The sequence below is a fragment of the Ictalurus furcatus genome, chromosome 3 (genome assembly GCF_023375685.1).
Source record: "Ictalurus furcatus strain D&B chromosome 3, Billie_1.0, whole genome shotgun sequence".
Classification (NCBI taxonomy): Eukaryota; Metazoa; Chordata; class Actinopteri; order Siluriformes; family Ictaluridae; genus Ictalurus; species Ictalurus furcatus.
The window spans coordinates 27,400,937-27,420,321 of NC_071257.1; the positions used below are offsets into that span (position 1 = coordinate 27,400,937).

Consider the following 19,385-nt stretch of genomic DNA (forward strand, 5'->3'; position numbering starts at 1 on the left):
AGGGGGGAGAGAGAGAGAGAGAGAGAGAGAGAGAGAGAGAGAGAGAGAGAGAGGGGTAAAGAACAGGAAGTAGGGCTCGGATGGTTTTCCTTACACAATTCTTTTTGTCACAGTTGGCTGAGCAGCTCATATTGGCACTTAAACAGGAAGTGAACTTTGGGCTCACTACTGGACGGTAAGAATTGCTTAACTACTCGCTCTATGTATAGGAAACCTCACACTTTTCTGTAGTGGCACCTTAGGATGTTTTTTTTGTCTCGAGTTTTTGACTGGAACCTTAGGTGTCTAAGCAGGCTCTCTTTCGTTCCAGGAGGTCCCTGTAAACAGATGAGTTGAGGAAACGTGGGAATGAGTCTCTGTGCATGAGCGTGTAGATCTGGAGCTGTGCCTCCTCATACATCAGGCTGCTGGGCTCTGCCAGGCTCTGGTTGATGCCCTCCCTCACCCGGGAATCCAAACTGACCTACAAAACACAACATGTCTAGATCACTTACATATATACTAACAAAGAGTATAAAATGGATTGTTTCTGATTGGCTGAGCCATGTTTAAAGCCGTTGTAAAATTGTATATGTTGTTGTATATGCACACCTGTGACCACATCACAATAACTACATTCTGTATTAATGTGCAAGGTTTTAATACCAGTAATCCTGATCATCATGTCATTTTGTCAGGTCCACGCAATCCGCACACTCCAATTCGCAGAACATACTATACTCTACTATACTACAAATGCTATACTCCCTCTTCCGCATGCATCAGCTCACAGACGGCCATGATTGGCTAGTGTCACTGTGATTGATGTTAACTATATACTTGTCTAATGTTAGCTAAGTCAAATATACACAGATTGATATACACTAACAAACTCAAACCATTCTCCATTTACCTTGACAGAAAGTGAGACCACGGCATCATTGCCTCTTTTGGAGAAATCGAGACGAGAGATTACTAATGTGAGATGGGGGAAGGGGGTGGGGCTTCTAGGGTGTCAGTTAATATTAGAGAGTTCAATACACCTTTGCAGCTGTCAGTCATTCTAGATTCACAGGTTGATTGGCTCATTTGCTGTTTTTATTGGGGAAAAATTAGACTGTACTTTTTGTGTATTTCTGCGTGAGTAGCAGCATATTCCGATGTTAAAATGCATAGCTTCTACACCAAATGCCTCTGTCTATATAATAATTTTTAGTCACTATGTCCTATTTAAAATTTCACCTACTGAAAAATTGTGGGGAGGGGGGACTTTCAGAAACAATGTTAAAGAACACCATTGCATGAAATATAAAAACTAAATACATATATAAAAAAAAATACAGTATATAGTGTGAATAATAAAAACCGCTGTAGGTGTTCAAACACAATATAACAACCTACACTAGTCATTGCTGATATGTTCAAACATCTTTGGGCCATTTTTAATCACCTAGAGTTGAAAAAAATAATTTGTCCAGGTTGCATCTTTGGGATGGTTTCTGGCAACCCTAAAATTGCTGTGGCTTGATCATTAGTCAATCTGCTGAACTGTGACTTTGCACTACAACCATCTATGTTTCAGTATAAGAGTGTATTCAGTGCATCAACATGCTAAAATGCAGTATTGAGGAATCACTAGTTAAAATTGAAAAAGTCAGAAAGCTTGAGTTGTTGCCAGAGCTGCATTTCAGACAGCTGTTTCTCATCCGAATGACTTGGAAACAGAATGTAACAATCACACCAATTAGAGGCTTTGTTTACACCTACACCTTTTGCAGTAAGGTATAATGAATGTGTCAGGAAATGAAATGATGTGCCATTAGAGCGTCTATCCAAGTGATGGTGTTTATATACATGCAGCTTTTATAGACACAACAGCAATGACGAGCTCAATCCAAGTCGGAATAACAAAATACAAGTATTGATACTGACTTTACAAGTATTGAAAAGTATTGATATACTACCTCTTTTGGTGACAGGATAGATACGTAATCTTCATAAATAATCCTTGCTTTCTCATCTATAGCTGTTGGGTTGGCTTCCTTCTTTAATTCCTCACAGGCTATCCAGAACATCAGGTTCTCCTCACTGTATTCCGACCTGAGGAACTGCCTAAAAATGTCTCTGCCCTCTGAGGAGCGCATCATGAGCTCGAAGCTTCGTGCCCAGGCTACAACTTCATCCAGTGTGGGATGCCTTCACCATGGGAGGAAAGCAACACAGGCAATAAGGCTTTAATAAGCAATATAACATAGATCATTTTTGGAAAAACTGTAGGGATAGAAATAGAACTATATTAAGCTTTAATGGATGAGGACCTTTGAGAAGTGTTATATAAAAGAAGCATAATTTAATGCCTAAGGCAAACGCATGTTTAAATGAAAATATGAATAATATTAACAACTATTTACAATAAGGAGGATGATTGTTGATTTTTTATGTATTTATTTTGTTGCAAATATACTATGGGATCACCTTGCATCCACCCCTCATATAGACCCCTGGTCCATGTTGACTTAAGTGGAGGATTAAAAATAAAGTTACTGATTACTTACTGTTCTTCTGTCGCTTCTATGCTGTCCATTTTTGTACAGGTTTGCCGCTCGGGATGTTCCCTACTCTCTTCATTCCTAAAGGGTAAGAACAAATGGGGCTGAATAAAAGCACTGAGTTCTGTGAAGAAAACCAATCTATCATAACCCAGTACGAAAAGGGCACACATTATTTTTCAAGTAATGAAATTTATTTTCATTCCAGATTTGAACACATCTGTATCCTCTGACTGATTTGTATCAGACACGTGCGCCATTTTCATACAGGCATATGCTACATCACACATCCTGGAAATGCCCGGTCTGTACCATGCATGCATGCATAAACATTTGACATATTCATGTGTTTCTTGTAGTGCTAGATTAGCATTTTACGCTGCTTATAATAATCTACAAAAGGGTGATGTGATGCAGCTTAACACAAAGCAGAGTTACCAAGGGTTTCTTATAACAGCATTTCCCAAAATATTTTATGTATCTTACACCTCAGAAACTGTCCATGGTTACAATTTTCAGTTTATTAATGGATGACAAGTTGTTTGTTATTTCTTAGTTACATTTAATATTGTGGAGATGAGTTTGTTCCTGTTATCATTCACAATATAGCAGCTATAAACCGTTGTTCCCTCACCTCATCTTTTTTCCTTTCTCTTCAAGTTAATAAGACAAAACAAAAACAAACAAATAACCCTGCAGTTTGTCAAGGTACTGAGAAGCTGGACGTGCTCTGTCCTTTCCCATGGAAGAAAACTTACCGTCTGTTACAAAGCAATGACACTGAAGACTTCTTCCCATACATGTTAAATAAACGTCTCCTTAAAGAAAACTTATAATCAACAGTTATACATTTTTCTTTGTTAAATATAAGTACATTTGTTTATCCATTTATTATAAGATTTAGGGTATTTCTTTATATTATAATATTTATCATCCACAATACAAACAGGTCCCTGTGAATGAGTTGTTACTATAGAAACGATATTAACGTAATTAAACGTAATGTAATTAATATAAACATGTGATTTGTCTTGCAGCCCAAACGGTCAGACCTGCTGTTATAGAAAACTGATCAACACATTCAGCAGTGATGTTATATAATTACATTTAATTCACAAGAATAATAAAAATAATCAATGCAATTTTACAAAAAAAAAAAAAAAAAAAAAAAAGGCTAATTAAAAATCCAGCTCTTGGTTTTTGGAGTGTGTATTCTGAATGTTAGTTATGGCCAAGATTTTTGTTTTTCGTGATAAAGATAATTTGATGATTCAATAATTATTTGATTCACATGGGTGGAATTTGAAATCATAGCCTAAAACTTTTCCTAGTAATCTGTGGTCAGACATGTGGGTACCACATTTCCCAAGAAATTGAGGTTAATTAAGCTATACTACATTGTTTCTTTTTAGCATGATGTTACAGGCCCAGGGATGTACTGAAAAGCTGAAAAGAAATCCTACAGATGTATCTAACAACAGCAGAGTTCAAAAATGATTTTAGTTCCACTTATTCCACTTAAATTAATGGACTATTTAGCTACACTAGGGTGAATAACGTAGAAGGCAAAGCAGTCGTTCCTTTCATCACACAGGTAAGGCTTGGCTACACAAAGATCCATTCATCTAACGAAGGTGGCTTGATTTCAACATTTGAATGAATGCGCTGAAGACACAGGAACAGGAACTCTGGATACGTTGCTAATGGCCCTAAGAGCAGCAGGACTAATGATGGGTTTTTCAGAGTGGATTTCCCTTTGTGGCAAAGTCTCTTCAAAAGAATTTTAACTAGAAACTCCAAAGTGTAAACAATTCCCAGACAAATGATCAGTATGAAAAAGATTATAAAACCCCCTAACAACTTTCTCTCTCTCAACTAACTGATCTGATAATTCCCAAAGCCATTCAAGACTTTCTATTTTGGGTTCATAGACAAGAGAGGCTGCCTTTCGCTTCTCAAAGTCTCTATTGTGTAAGTATAATTGGGCCTGCTAGCCAGAGGGGTCCGCACATGCTGAGAGCACTCTAAATATATAAAGTGTTCCACACAGCTGTTTTGCATGTGATGTGGAGACAGAAATACACAGCTGATAAATACAGAGCATAACAGGGTATGGTTGTGGAAACCTGACCTTGTAACCACAGGTTTGCACCGCCCACCTACGCTTCTCAATGTTTTCTTTATTTCTTGTGTTATTTGTGTTCACATGAGTGCAGGAATTAAAATACACAGAAAAGAAGCTAGAATTAACCCTATACTGTATAAAAATAGAAAAGTAATTAAAATATCATAAATAAATAAACAAATAAATAAATAAGATATTTAACCCGTGTGCATCAATTAAAAAAAAGTTACACATAGCTCCATAGAGGACAAAAATGTCCATGTTAAAAACTGTTTTTTCCACTTTCACTGACATCGATTTTTTTTTTTTTTAACCAGCATCAGTTCTAATAATAATTACCAAACATTCATTCATTTTCACAACTGTAACCCTTTAAATGCTGGTTCGTTTACATAATGCTACAGATGTTTTTTTTTTTTTTTTTTAGTGAAAAAAAGAAAAATAGTCATTATTTTCCATATACTAAATGCTAAGCAGATTTTTTTTTCTTTATTTATTACAGTCTTTGAAATGTCAATGATTAACAACATCATATTTTTATGCAGTGTAAGATTTTTTATTTTTTTAAAACTACCAAATGTCCATGCCAAAAAACTGTCAGAGAAATATTATATATACATATGTTTTTCCACTTTCACTGACAAGCATGTACAGAAAAAAATTGAATATCGTGGAAAAGTTGACTTTTTCTGTATGTTCATTTTTCTCTCACAGATTCTCTATGGGGTTCAGGTCAGGCGAGTTAGCTGGCCAATCAAGCACAGTAATATGGTCAGCAAACCAGTTAGCAAGCCAAGGTCAGCAAACCAGTTACTAGTAGTTTTGGTAGTTGGGAAGGTGCCAAGTCCTGCTGGGAAAGGAAATCAGCATGGAAGCATGAAGTGCTCTAAAATCTCCTGGTAGACGCTGCATTGATTCTCGACTTGAGAAAACACAGTGGACCAACACCAGCAGATGACATGGCAACCCAAATCATCACTGACTGTGGAAACTTCACAGTGGACTTCAAGCAACTCAGATTCTGTGGCTCTCCTCTCTTCCTCCAGACTCTGGGACCTTGATTTCCAAATGAAATGCAAAATTTACTTTCATCTGAAAATGGATTGTGGTTGTGTGTACTGAACCAGGCTGAGAGATTAAAGGCTCAGGAAACCTTTGCAGGTGTTTTGAGTTAATTAGCTGATCAGAGATCTACTCAGGTCGACATTTCTGTACTATAAATTCTTTATTCTAATATTTTGAAATACTGGATTTTTGATTTCCCCATAGGCTAAACCTGAGAAAAATGGTACACATTTCAGAAAATTCTTTAAAAAAATAAATGTTTTGAAACCTCGTCAACAAAATAAAAGCCTATTAACACAGAATGCATGATTTAATGCTTAAACGTCATGGAGATTAAATATTGCAGTTTGAATGGTTTTCAATGGGGACATTTTTGTCCTTAAGGTCCTGAGTGTAACTATTTTGTGTATCTACATTAAAACAGATTTATGAAAGTAAATGAAGGTGAAATATTAAAATTCCAATAAAAATACACACCTTTTGCAAAATTTATGCTGTCTGCGTTAACACAGACAAGATGCTAAAAAAACAAAAAACTAAAATGAAAACGACAAAAATGTATATAAGGATGCACAAGGGTTAAAAAAAAAAAAATGTAAATAGAAAATTCCATCCATTTTCTGTATTGCTTATCCTACATAGGGTCACAGGGAGTCTAGAGCCCATCCCAGGGAACTCGGGGCATGAGGCAGGAGACACCCGGGGGACGGGCTAATTGGGCCCAATTTGGACATTTTCACGTAGGGGTGTACTCACTTTTGTTGCCAGCGGTTTAGACATTAATGGCTGTGTGTTGAGTTATTTTGAGGGGACAGCAAATTTACACTGTTACACAAGCTGTACACTCACTACTTTACATTGTAGCAAAGTGTCATTTCTTCAGTGTTGTCACATGAAAAGATATAATCAAATATTTACAAAAATGTGAGGGGTGTACTCACTTTTGTGAGATACTGTATATGAGAACCCTGAATAAAGAATTAATAAGCTGCTAATATTTCTAAATATCTATGTATATGCACACTTGTTAACTATTAATTAATGTTTAAATCTGGGATGCATCAATACAGATAATCATATCAGATACCGGTCCAGTTGTTGTTTTATGTAGCACCATGGCCCTGGAGGAGGAGGGACCTTGTTTCCTTTCACTGTGTACTGTACCTAATAAACAACAGGCACAGAAGCCTAAGTGCACAAACACACGTGTGGCCACTATTTTAACCCGGGGGGAATGTAAACAGATCTGAAATAAATGTTCTGTGACAATCCTGATTAATATAAGTAGATTACTCATTTTTGCATCAGTATAAGAATTGGTATTTACCAAAAAAACAAAAACCCAAATTCTAGTACTCGGTTTAGGGGGATGGGATAAAAATAATAAATAAAAAAATGGTATTGATGCATCCCAGTTGGAATACAGTATGTCATGCCCTGTACTGGAATTATATCCAGGATCTGATAAAGAGTTGGTAATGGTAATGGCTAAAATACCAGTGGAAGCTGCAAACAGCTACAATAGCCACAATACACATAGCAACTAATAGTTTTATCCAACATTTTTTCCTGTAATACAACATGACCTACCAGAGGCATTTGCAGCAGCCGCACCAGCACAGACAGCAGGTGTTCGGTCTCGGGTGCCCGGGGGCCTGAGGGGGTCCTTCAATGTGGGCCTGCTGCTGTTTCCTCATCTCAACTCCGCTCACGTTCTGCGGCTAAACAAACATCAGGACAACCTTCGGTTAAACTTATCACAAGTGAGCAACATTTAATATTAACTAAGAAAAGACTTAACTGAGATCAAATATTGTAAAAACAAATAAATAGATTTTAATAATGTGAGTTTAGTATTACAAATGTTAGACATTCAATTTTTACAGAACCTCAGAATTCGAAGGTCATAGTCACTGGCAAGTTAATGTGTGCTCCAGGAAAAGGCATGGTTTGCAAATTTCTGAATGTCTGAACACTTATTATTCAAGTAATTTTGAATCAAATCATTGGGCTTTGAGTCTTCGTGAATACAGCGAAGACCAAGAAAAGTTTCAAAAGGTTATACGTTTTAATGTGATTTCAAGTTTTCTTTACAAAAACTCTACAAAACAATTCCAACTTCATATTTTCTACTTCAACAATGCAGTAACATGTTCAAAGTTTATTCATCTAACACTCTGGTTTGTTCAGGTTACCTGGCAGAACCACATAAGTTTCAGCTCCATGACGCTGCTTTATCGGATTCCTTTATTTTTATTCAACAGGATGGCATGCATGATGCAAATCAAATTAACCTGAAAATAGTAACAGATCATGGAAATTGCTGAAATCCTATTGGCCACTGGGGCTTTAAAAATAAAGGGAGGAACAGTGGAAATCTAAATATGCTTTGTTTAATACTTGTGCATCCTTATGGACATTTTTTAAAATCATTTTGTCTGTGTTAATGCAAACAGCATACATTTTGCAAAAGGTGTGTATTTTTATTGGAATTTTAATATTTCAAACTCATATGCTTTCATAAATGTATTTTAAACTAGATACACATTAGGGATGTTACGAGAACCGATACTTCGGTACCAAGTCGGTACAAACATTCTTAAAATGTGACGGCTCTTGTTTTTCTGCAGTACCGTTGGTAACGAAAGTACCGTGGTTGTGATTCTTCCGGACCTGATGGGGGCAGCAAATACGCGCAAGTGTTTTAGTCGGTCCACAAGTGGGGAAGAAGAAAAGAACGCCTACAAGCACACTGGAAAAACTACAGAAGATTAGCTTAGCTTAACAAGTTTAGCTCCGCCCCGACTCGTTGAGAGGAAAAGAGAGGAAAGCTAGTATCGGTTTCCGGTGTGCAACCGATGCTATCGTTCATTTCAAACAAAGCGAGGAAACACCTGGAATTTGGCGAAGCACCTGAAAGACGGGTCCTATATCATATTTGTTTGAGGCAGGTGGCATTGTGGCCGTGAAACCAGCTAACGTTATGCTCCATGTAATGTTAGCGATAGCCTGTTATTTGTTAATGACGCTAACACATTGCAATGTTATAAACTATCTCCTAATGGGCCACCATGCATCGCCATTCAGCCCGTGTCCTGTCAGCTAAATGTAGCCTAATGTCACTAATAATTATTCAAGTGTTCATGCTTTTAATAAATCTTTTGGTCTGCCACCATATCAGTGAATTTAAACTAATGCTTGTATTCAGAGTATAAGGTGTGTGTGTGCGTGCACGCGTCTATGTGCATGCATGTGTGCGTGTGTGCGCGCGCGCGCGTGTGTGTGTGTGTGTGTATGTATATATATATATATATATATATATATATATATATATATATATATATATATATATATATATATATATATATATATATATATATATACACATATATGCACACACACACACACACACACACACACATACACACATTGTATATCATATATTATATATCATATATTGCATATCATATTGTATATCATATTATTTATATATATATTAAAAAATTAAAATATCGATATTGTAATAAATGATTACCTGATACACTTTTCTTCTTTGTTTTTGTAGGCATTAAAGAAAAGTTTTTTTGTTTATTTCACTACTGTTTTGCAGACATTTTGTTAAATGATATATCGTGATATGATATTTTTGTCATATTGCTCAGCCTTTCTGAATAGTACCACTCATTTGAGAAACACATCAACGCCTTAACAAACCCATTAGCCATTAAAGCTTTCCTGCTCGTATAACTTTTCAGTTCTGCATGCAAATCGGAAGCTGTTTACAGTTCAAAAGAAAACTTCATGGCCTTCATGACTTACATATTTTATTTTATGATTTGTTGTCAATTTATCTGTATATAACATTTTTAATGTCACTCCCCCACTTGAGACACACTTTCATGTTTGTTTACTGATTCATTCGGCTTTCTATAAAGAAATGATGCAGTCGAAGGAATTGAGGGTTAGGGGTTTTAATCAAAGACTCAGTATTGACTTTGTGGCAGTGATGGGATTTGAACTCAACCTTTCAATCACCAGACTACTGAGATACCTCTGTCAGTGTACAGAGTTCTTTCGATGGTTAATAAACAATTTTACTTGAAACCTTGTGTGAAAGAGAAACCGTTTGTTGCATGATCCTTCACAGAAATTTTAACTGTTTTATCAAAGAGAAAATCCAAGGAATCTTCAAGACCAATTCATACCATATACACACACGGCCTCATGACCTCGTTCAAGTTGGTGTGAATTCAAGGTTAAATGATCTACATTTATCTTTTCTTTATAAGCTTGCAAGTCTCATGCTTATATATATATATATATATATATATATATATTTTAACAAACATCTTTTGCTTGTCATTCTGTTTAAATGAGTAATTGAGAAAAGTTTAATTTAAGTTAAAAGAAAAAAAGCTCAACAAAAATTTCATGGGTGAGAGAACCACTGAGAATGTGTCTTCTGTACAAAGATATTCAGTTCAAATAAATACAAGTACGCATTGTATAGTATTGTTTGTCAATAATTACTGCAATAACATTAATAATAACAATAATAAGAATACAGTGCAGTAGAATACAACATAATGTAAAATGGTATGATAGTCTTACCCGCAAATCCATAATGTTGTCTTCAAGCCTGACAATACAGTGCATTTCTCACAGTGATCCAAGAGCAGCAATCAAAGGTCAGCTAAACGAGCACCTTTTTGTTGTGTATTACAACTTTTGTTCATGTCATTAAAAGTGGACATGCAAAGCATGACCAGCACCAGTTAGGCAGTGGAAAACATGCATATTGATGCAAAACATGGTGAGGAACTCCTTTGTTTATGCCTGTTGTACTCATCAACTACTTTGGGAAACATGCAAAAGAGTAAGCGCTCAGTGGGTGAGAGAAAACAATAATAAATGGTTGAGAAGACATCTGTGGTGTGTTTCTAACCTGTACTTTCAGTCTGTCATTTTCAGTTTTTCCCCGCATCCATGTGGTCTAAGAATTCACCAAGAGCTTATAAAATAACCAATGGACAAAGAGCCTCTGTGTACTTTTCTAAACCACGGTTCAAAATGTTGGGTGTGGCTAACTGAATTAGCACCATGTGTGTTGGGTTAGCATACATCGCCATGATTTGGGACTCATTTCAAATCCAAGTGGGTCATTTTTTTTTTTTTTTTTTGACAACTTAATAAAACAGAGTGCATGGATTGTGCAACTTCATGAGTATCGCTACACTCAGTTCCAAAGTGAAACTGCCATACATCCAGATATCGATATGGAACACAGGTCAACTGGATTCGTCCCTTGTATCCAGTAACGGGAAGTGGATTTTATGGCATATTTATGATGTGAATAACCTAATTTGTTAACAGACTGTCGAGGATCTAAACAAAGTAAACAAAGGTAGCAAACAGTCCTATTTGTATCAGGTTTACAGTCTGCATGTCAGTATGCTCATCATTGCACCATTATTTCCAATTAACAATTTAGTCAGGGACACAATCCATGGTACAATCAAACCCCCATACAGGCAAACACAGAAATGTAAAAACCTTATGAAAGACAGACCTGTATTCAGTTGACATCAGTCTTGCATTCAATCATCTTCAGTAAGCACTTTACCCTAAACCAGAGTCCCATACACTCATTTGCACATAGTGGTCATTTTTCCGAAGCCAGTTCACCTATCACCAGAGAACATGCAAAACTCTGTACAGACCATGACCAGAGCTCAGGAACCCTGGAGCTATGAGGCACCAACACTACCTGCCACACTACCTTGACGTCAGTTCTGTCTAACTGAAATGAAACATAATGGATACACTACACGCATATATAGAAGTGTTTTCATAAGGTGTTGTGCCACCACTAGCCACCAGAACCGCTTAAATGTGCCTTAACACGCATTCTACAAATTTCTGGAAGTGTACTCCAGGGATGATCCCCACTGGATGATGGTGGTGGAGAACGCTGTCTAACATGTCAGTCTAAAGTCTTCCATAGGTGTTCAATTGGGTTAAGATCTGGTGAGGCCATCATGAAGGCCATAGCACATGATTTATACAATTTTCAGCCTCATCAAACCATTCAGTGATTCTTTGTGCCCTGTGGATGGGGACAGTCATCCTGGAAGAGACCCCCCGCCCCCCCCCAATCAGCATAGACCTTTTATCATAGGTTAAAGGTGTTAAGTCAGAAGAACTCTGTAAAGATTTGCAGTGAAGCTTCCCTCTAAGGGGACACGTAGATGCAAACTACGCCACCAAAATGCCTACATATGTCACACGTCTGCACAAAAGTTACTTATTATTTTTTTTATTATATTGATGTCTGTCTGAATGATATAGGATGTTTCCCCATAGTAAATTCTCTGGTGCTCAAGTTCCTATTGTATTATTATTATTATTATTATTATTATTATACTTGTAAGGTACATCACACAACCATTCACTCATGTCTTAAAACATCCAGCATGTTGATTTGGAATAGTCCAAATACATAGTTTTACCTATTTTTTGGGTGTGCCCCTTAAACCCTCTAGTGCCACAAACTGGCCAAGGTTGGACATACAGTTCTACATATAACTGCAAACATTTATCAGATAATCAACAATCCAACTGACTAGAAGTCAAATCACTATGATTTTATCAAAGACCACCATCTTGAACCATAACCTTTCAGTCTTTTCTCATATTGTAGAAAAAGAAGTACTAATGGCAGTGACCACTAACAGGGAAGACAACAAACTCGAATCTCATTATCTAAATAACTATATCTCAATAGTTATTTAATGTACTGACAGTAAACTTGGTGTACTGTCACTATACTTTAGTGATCTGATTAAAATATAATCAAAATTGTTTAGGCAATTGAAGCCATTTGACATAAAAAGCATGATTCTTTGTTCATACGATTTCTTTGGTGATCCTAGTGCAAGAAACAGTGTCATACACTCTATGGCCAAATGACCATCATACCCATATGTGGTAGTTGAACATCCCATTCCAAAACCATGGGCATTGTTAATAGGGAGTTGCCCCCTTTGGCCCCATAGATTCTGGTCCACTATATACAGAACCATCTAGAATTTTTACATTTGTCACTACTATTGACAATTTTCTCAAATCATTAACAAATTTGATATTCAGATGTTGCCTGATATACGTAACCAATAGGACTTTTAATATGTAATACCTTTATATATACCAGTGACAGTGGTGATGATGCCAAACAGGACAGAAGACCATGAACTTAGTAATGTGGACTTTGGTGTTCTTTGTTCACTGGAGGGTTGCTATTGGAAACAATAACTGAGGTCATATTTTGGCAAAGCTTTTGTGTACTGACACCACATTTGCTGTATTTGTTTGTCACATGCTGGGACTAAGCAACAATGTTCATGTTCTTTGGCAACTGCAGCTTCAGCTATATTTGTGCTTGTTTCCAGGAAGTCTGAAGAACATCTTTATAACTGCATAGTCAAACAGCTTTGTATGTGTTTTTGTACCTTTATCCTGTTTTCCCCAACAGTCCCCATGGAAGTGTTCTGTGCACTTTACTGTACACACATTCCAGAGCAGTAAGTGATAGAAAGCACAGCGATGGCTGACTGCACAGTGTTAGCGCCCTTGAGACAGATGTTTCAACACGCACCCCATGTGAAGCAGAACAAGTCCATCTCACATTCATTTATTAACAATAAACTGCATCAATGCTTTGACAAAATGCTTAAAATAGATTAGTATTTATTAGTATGTGGTATTCGGTTTGTTTTTTGTAGCTGCAATAATTAGGAAGCTTCTAAGATACCTGTCCTAATAAAAAGAGGGGTTTAGATGTATTTCAAACCCAGGAATGAGTGTGTTTGTTCTAATGAGTATCTGTTTAAATAGCAATGTACTAACCAATAGAGTCAAGTTATGCACATGTAGTCAGGAGTTAACACTGACACTGCACACATCTGTATTCAGACTTGCACACTACTCATACTGACGTTTGGGAGTTACAAATAAGGAGCGGAGAGTTTTTCTTTTATTTGATAAGCTGCAAAATAATGAGGGTTGAAGCCATATTGTTAAAATAACACCAAACGTACAATGGTTCATGTGATAATTACTACCAGGCCTATTCATGCAACAATATATGGGCAATATATGTATACAAGATTTTTATTTAAATCCATCTTCTCATTCTTGTACCATCATATTAGTCTTCTTTCATTTAAAAGTTGTCTCTTGTTTTTGTTACATCTTATTCCATTTTTTGGGGGCTAAAATGCAAGTGTTTAGTGTAAGAAAATGCAAGCAAAAACCCATCTCGGATGCTTCTACTCACAAAATATGGCAACTTTAGTGGCTACACATAGGTAATTTTAATAATCTGAATGAGGAGCAGACAAAAAAAAAAAAAAAAGACAATTTTTTCCACAATAATGTTCTATTTGAGATTATTGACATTCTACAAATAACTTTTTTTTATTTAAAAATTCTATTAAAGATTTTAAACCAATATGAAGGGAAAACACAGCCTTCTTAACTCCTACAGCCCGTGCCTTATCAGCCTCCAAGCAGCGCCAAGATAAACAAGCAGCATTTCGCTGAGGACTGAGCTCATAGTAAAGAAAGGTGGAAATATCACTTCTGAGATATGGAGTTAATACGGGTTTGAAAAGTCACACATGTTGCAGTCGACTTACCGTGCACACATGCTGCATTCGACACTGCCACTTAAGTGGTAATTCGCCAGTTGGAATTATGTCATTTTCCACCTTTGATGGACCAAGTTGAAAAAATGGATGCCTCCATGTTTGTCTTTTATTAACAACAACCTAGCTTAACTGTGATGAGTGATCTAAAGCAAGCAGTGCTGGTGTGGTTACTGCTGATTCTCTGAGCAGCCATGTTAAGTTGATGTCACCCTTTAAACGGGGAAGAAACTCAAGTTGAGAAGACTACTCCAAGTTGACGTGAAGGAGTTTCAAGTTTGGCTTTCACTGGTTGGAGGTTGGGAATTACAAGTTGCAACCGTGAGTCAAACGCAGCATTAGCTGAAATATTTTCTAGCTCAATACGACTAGAAGCGCCACCAGGAGAATGTAATTACTGATGCGGTGGCATTTCATATCACAAAGGACACGATGACAATTTACTCTGTCGAGAAATAAGGGTTCATTAAGTTGTGCAAATATAGTATCAGAACCATGTACAACAAATAGGGCAAACAATGGTTCTTTTAAATATCCTTTATATAAATATCCTTCATTTATAAGAAACTTTGTCTGCACTGTTTGCTACAGAATGCACCGTTACTATTTTTGACCTTCTACACAAGTCCATGCTAAAAAAAACAAAAAAAAAACAATAACCTTAGTTTGAAATAAATTAGATAATTTTCCATTTACTATGTATATCTATCCATCTATCTCTCTCATATATCTATCTATATACACACACACACACACACACACACACACACATATATATATATATATATTCATACATATCTCTCTATCATATATACACAGTATCTCACAAAAGTGAGTACACCTCTCACATTTTTGTAAATATTTGATTATATCTTTTCATGTGACAACACTGAAGAAATGACACTTTGCTACAATGTAAAGTAGTGAGTGTACAGCTTGTGTAACAGTGTAAATTTGCTGTCCCCTCAAAATAACTCAACACACAGCCATTAATGTCTAAACCGCTGGTAACAAAAGTGAGTACACCCTTAAGTGAAAATGTCCAAATCGGGCCCAAAGTGTCAATATTTTGTGTGGCCACCATTATTTTCCAGCACTGCCTTAACCCTCTTGGACATGGAGTTCACCAGAGCTTCACAGGTTGCCACTGGAGTCCTCTTCCACTCCTCCATGATGACATCAATGGAGCTGGTGGATGTTAGCGACCTTGTGCTCCTCCACCTTCCATGTGAGGATGCCCCACAGATGCTCAATAGGGTTTAGTCAATCACCTTCACCCTCAGCTTCTTTAGCAAGGCAGTGGTCGTCTTGGTGGTGTGTTATACTCTGCTTCAGTATGTCACAGTACATGTTGGCATTCATGGTTCCCTCAATGAACTGTAGCTCCTCAGTGCCGGCAGCACTCATGCAGCCCCAGACCATAACACTCCCACCACCAAGCTTGACTGTAGGCAAGACACACTTGTCTTTGTACTCCTCACCTGGTTGCCGCCACACACGCTTGACACCATCTGAACCAAATAAGTTTATCTTGGTCTCATTAGCCCACAGGACATGGTTCCAGTAATCCATGTCCTTAGTCTGCTTGTCTTCAGCAAACTGTTTGCGGGATTTCTTGTGCATCATCTTTAGAAGAGGCTTCCTTCTGGGACGACAGCCATGCAGACCAATTTGATGCAGTGTGCGGCGTATGGTCTGAGCACTGACAGGCTGACCCCCCACCCTTTCAACCTCTGCAGCAATGCTGGCAGCACTCCTACATCTATTACCCAAAGACAACCTCTGGATATGACGCTGAGCACGTGCACTCAACTTCTTTGGTCGACCATGGCGAGACCTGTTCTGAGTGGAACCTGTCCTGTTAAACCGCTGTATGGTCTTAGCCACTGTGCTGCAGCTCAGTGTCAGGGTCTTGGCAATCTTCTTATAGCCTAGGCCATCTTTATGTAGAGCAACAATTCTTTTTTTCAGATCCTCAGAGAGTTCTTTGCCATGAGGTGCCATGTTGAACTTCCAGTGACCAGTATGAGGGAGTGTGAGAGCGATGACACCAAATTTAACACTCCTGCACCCCATTCACACCTGAGACCTTGTAACACTAACAAGTCACATGACACCGGGGAGGGACAATGGCTAATTGGGCCCAATTTGGACATTTTCAGTTATGGGTGTACTCACTTTTGTTGCCAGTGGTTTAGACATTAATGGCTGTGTGTTGAGTTATTTTGAGGGGACAGCAAATTTACAGTGTTACACAAGCTGTACACTCACTACTTTACATTGTAGCAAAGTGTCATTTCTTCAGTGTTGTCACATGAAAAGATATAATCAAATATTTACAAAAATGTGAGAGGTGTACTCACTTTTGTGAGATACTGTATGCCACTGACTTAAGTCATCGTCTCTGATTGAGGCTCCAAAAGAGGCAGACGTGCTGTATGCTGGCCTTTTCCTAACAAAATGATTTCTTTATCAGTCTTCAGTAACTGCTTTATTCTGGTTGTTGGATGCACACCACAGCTACATGGGAGGCAGAACAGAAATACGCTCTGGATCACAAAAAAACAACAAAAAACATAACAAAGACACATGTACACATTCACACTTTGTGGAAAGTTAGAGCAGCCAGTCCACCTCGTGGCATGTGTTTGGAAAATGAGAAGAAACCCGTATGAGTAGGAGAGTACCGATAGGAAACTACAGGAAACGTGATCTTCTCCTAAAAATTTTATATCCAGATATGAGTCACAACTATTTCAGTTAATAACAATGTTTAGGAAAAAAATCAAATCTTACACGTTCTTTGACTTTTGACTGTTGCTCCTCTTTGTTAGCTCGTGTCTATTTAATGTATTGTGGTCAACTTGTCACACTATTTATGTACTCCTGTGCACAGAGCCAAATATTGACTTTTATGCTGTACTGTGATCCCAGAGGCACTTTCATTGTGTATATGTGTATATAAATTTAATGACAATAAAAACCTAGGTGACTTTCCATACAAGAAATGTGCCTTACACTTAGTAACAGATATTCTCATACACAAACCATTCCACTAAAACCCAGCAGGATTAAACCCTGTATACCATGTGATTGTTTACAATAGCAAACAGTACAAGAATTTGCACTGTTCACGTTTCCTATCGGTACTCTCCTACTCACATGGGTTTCTTGGGTGAATGTGTACATGTGTCTTTGTTTTGGTTTTTGTTGCTTTTTTTGTGATCCAGAGTGTATTTCTGTTCTGCCTCCCAGGTAGCTGTGGTGTGCATCCAACGCAACCATGACCAGGATAAAGCAGTTACTGAACACTGATAAAGAAATAATTTTGTTAGGAGAAGGCTAATTACATGTAAATGATGCTGCATTTTTCGGTTACATGGATAAGGTTAGCAGGACACTGCTCGACTTTTGGGCTCAAAACATTAATAAATGCATAGTGAGATACCATATTGTGGCCTGTGTTGTTACTGTAGGGGCAGCAGTGCTAATAGTATTGCACCACAAATATATAAGTGGTCTAAACACTTTTAATAAAACAGACTGACTGATACCACTTGCAACATACAGTGGATATTTAAATTAAAAAAAAAATAATAATAATAAAAAAAATTGCACACACCCCTGTTAAAACTGCAGGGTTTTTGTGATGTAAAATAAAATGAAACCATGATAAATCATGAAAGACCTTTTTTCCACCTTTAATGTGATATAGCACTCAACAAAACTCAATTGCAAACCAAATACAAACTGTTTAGGAAAAACAAAAAAACCTACAGTAACCTGGTTGCAGAAGTGCACACATCCTTTTATAACAAGTCATGTGACTGCTCAGAATGAACCAATAACATTCAAACTCATGTTCAAGAGTAATTATCATACACCTGTCATCAATGAAGTGATTCTGATTAACCCCAAATAAAGATCAGCTGTTTCTGTAAGATTTACATTTCTTGATATCTTCTTAGTGTATGAATGGGTGTGTGGATGTGTGTATGTGATTGTGCCCTGCGATGGATTGGCACCCTGTCCAGGGTGTACCCTGCCTTGTGCCCGATGCTCCCTGGGATTGGCTCCAGGTTTCCCCATGACCCTGAAAAGGATTAGGCGGTATAGAAGATGGATGGATGGATGGATGGATATCTCTTAGTTTTATCCGGCTGCTGAAGCCATGGTCCACAAAGAGCTTACAAAGCATGTACGAGATCTCATCGTTTCATTGAGCATCGCTTTTCACATGAATTTTGTTGGCTGCGATGTCACATTAATGGTAGAAAAAAGATCTGTCATGATTTATCTTGGTTTCATTTTTTACATCACAAAAACCTGCAATTTTAACAGGGGTGTGTAAACTTTTTGTATCCACTGTATAGGATTCGTATACAGACTGTTTTGCAATGAGGTCACGTGAACTTAAACGTGACTGATAGAAAACACGAGGGAGGGCCGCAACACTATGGGAGAAATACCACATCGCAGACAGAACTTTGAATGATCATGGCAAAGTGATGGATGGAAAGTGAAGAAGCTACACTTTTTTGTGTGTTTCTTTGTTAAAAAGCACACAAATTTTATATGTATATAAAAAAAAAAGACAAAAACGTGCATTTGATCCTGATGAGTTTCGAGATAAAAACAAAATACAGAAGCTGGAGCAACATGTAAACGAATTAATAGTGCAGTTACTGTCATGTTTTCCCTACAGTGATGGGAAATTGGTTAAAGTAAATCATTTGCAAGTTCTTTAACAGATGATTCATTTGATGTGACTAGGATTAGAGCTCTTCTATTTTTTTTATGTTACCTAAAATAAAAATATGTCTCTACAGTAATATAATAAAACAAGATTTTAAGACTTTCAAAAGATGCACAACATAAATATAAAAGAATGTAAGAATGAAAGGGACAAAATAAACCCGGGACCTCCTGTTTACTCGACACACAACATGATTAATCAAGCCG

General features: G+C 37.2%; 1 protein-coding gene across 2 annotated transcripts in view; it reads right to left on the bottom strand.

Moving 5' to 3' along the window:
- rgs17 (regulator of G protein signaling 17) overlaps window positions 1-19,385 on the bottom strand; it is a 29,227-nt gene continuing 9,842 nt past the window's right edge. The window contains exons 1-5 of one of the 2 annotated variants that reach the window (XM_053621826.1): window positions 10,330-10,361; window positions 7,309-7,439; window positions 2,535-2,609; window positions 1,944-2,175; window positions 1-463 (exon numbers count right to left, since the gene is read on the bottom strand). In XM_053621826.1, coding sequence (XP_053477801.1) covers window positions 278-463; window positions 1,944-2,175; window positions 2,535-2,609; window positions 7,309-7,439; window positions 10,330-10,341 — 636 coding nt within the window. In that variant the 5' untranslated portion in view covers window positions 10,342-10,361 and the 3' untranslated portion in view covers window positions 1-277. Of the gene's footprint in view, window positions 464-1,943; window positions 2,176-2,534; window positions 2,610-7,308; window positions 7,440-10,329; window positions 10,362-19,385 lie in introns of those variants that run through there. The other variant, XM_053621827.1, reaches the window with a different exon arrangement.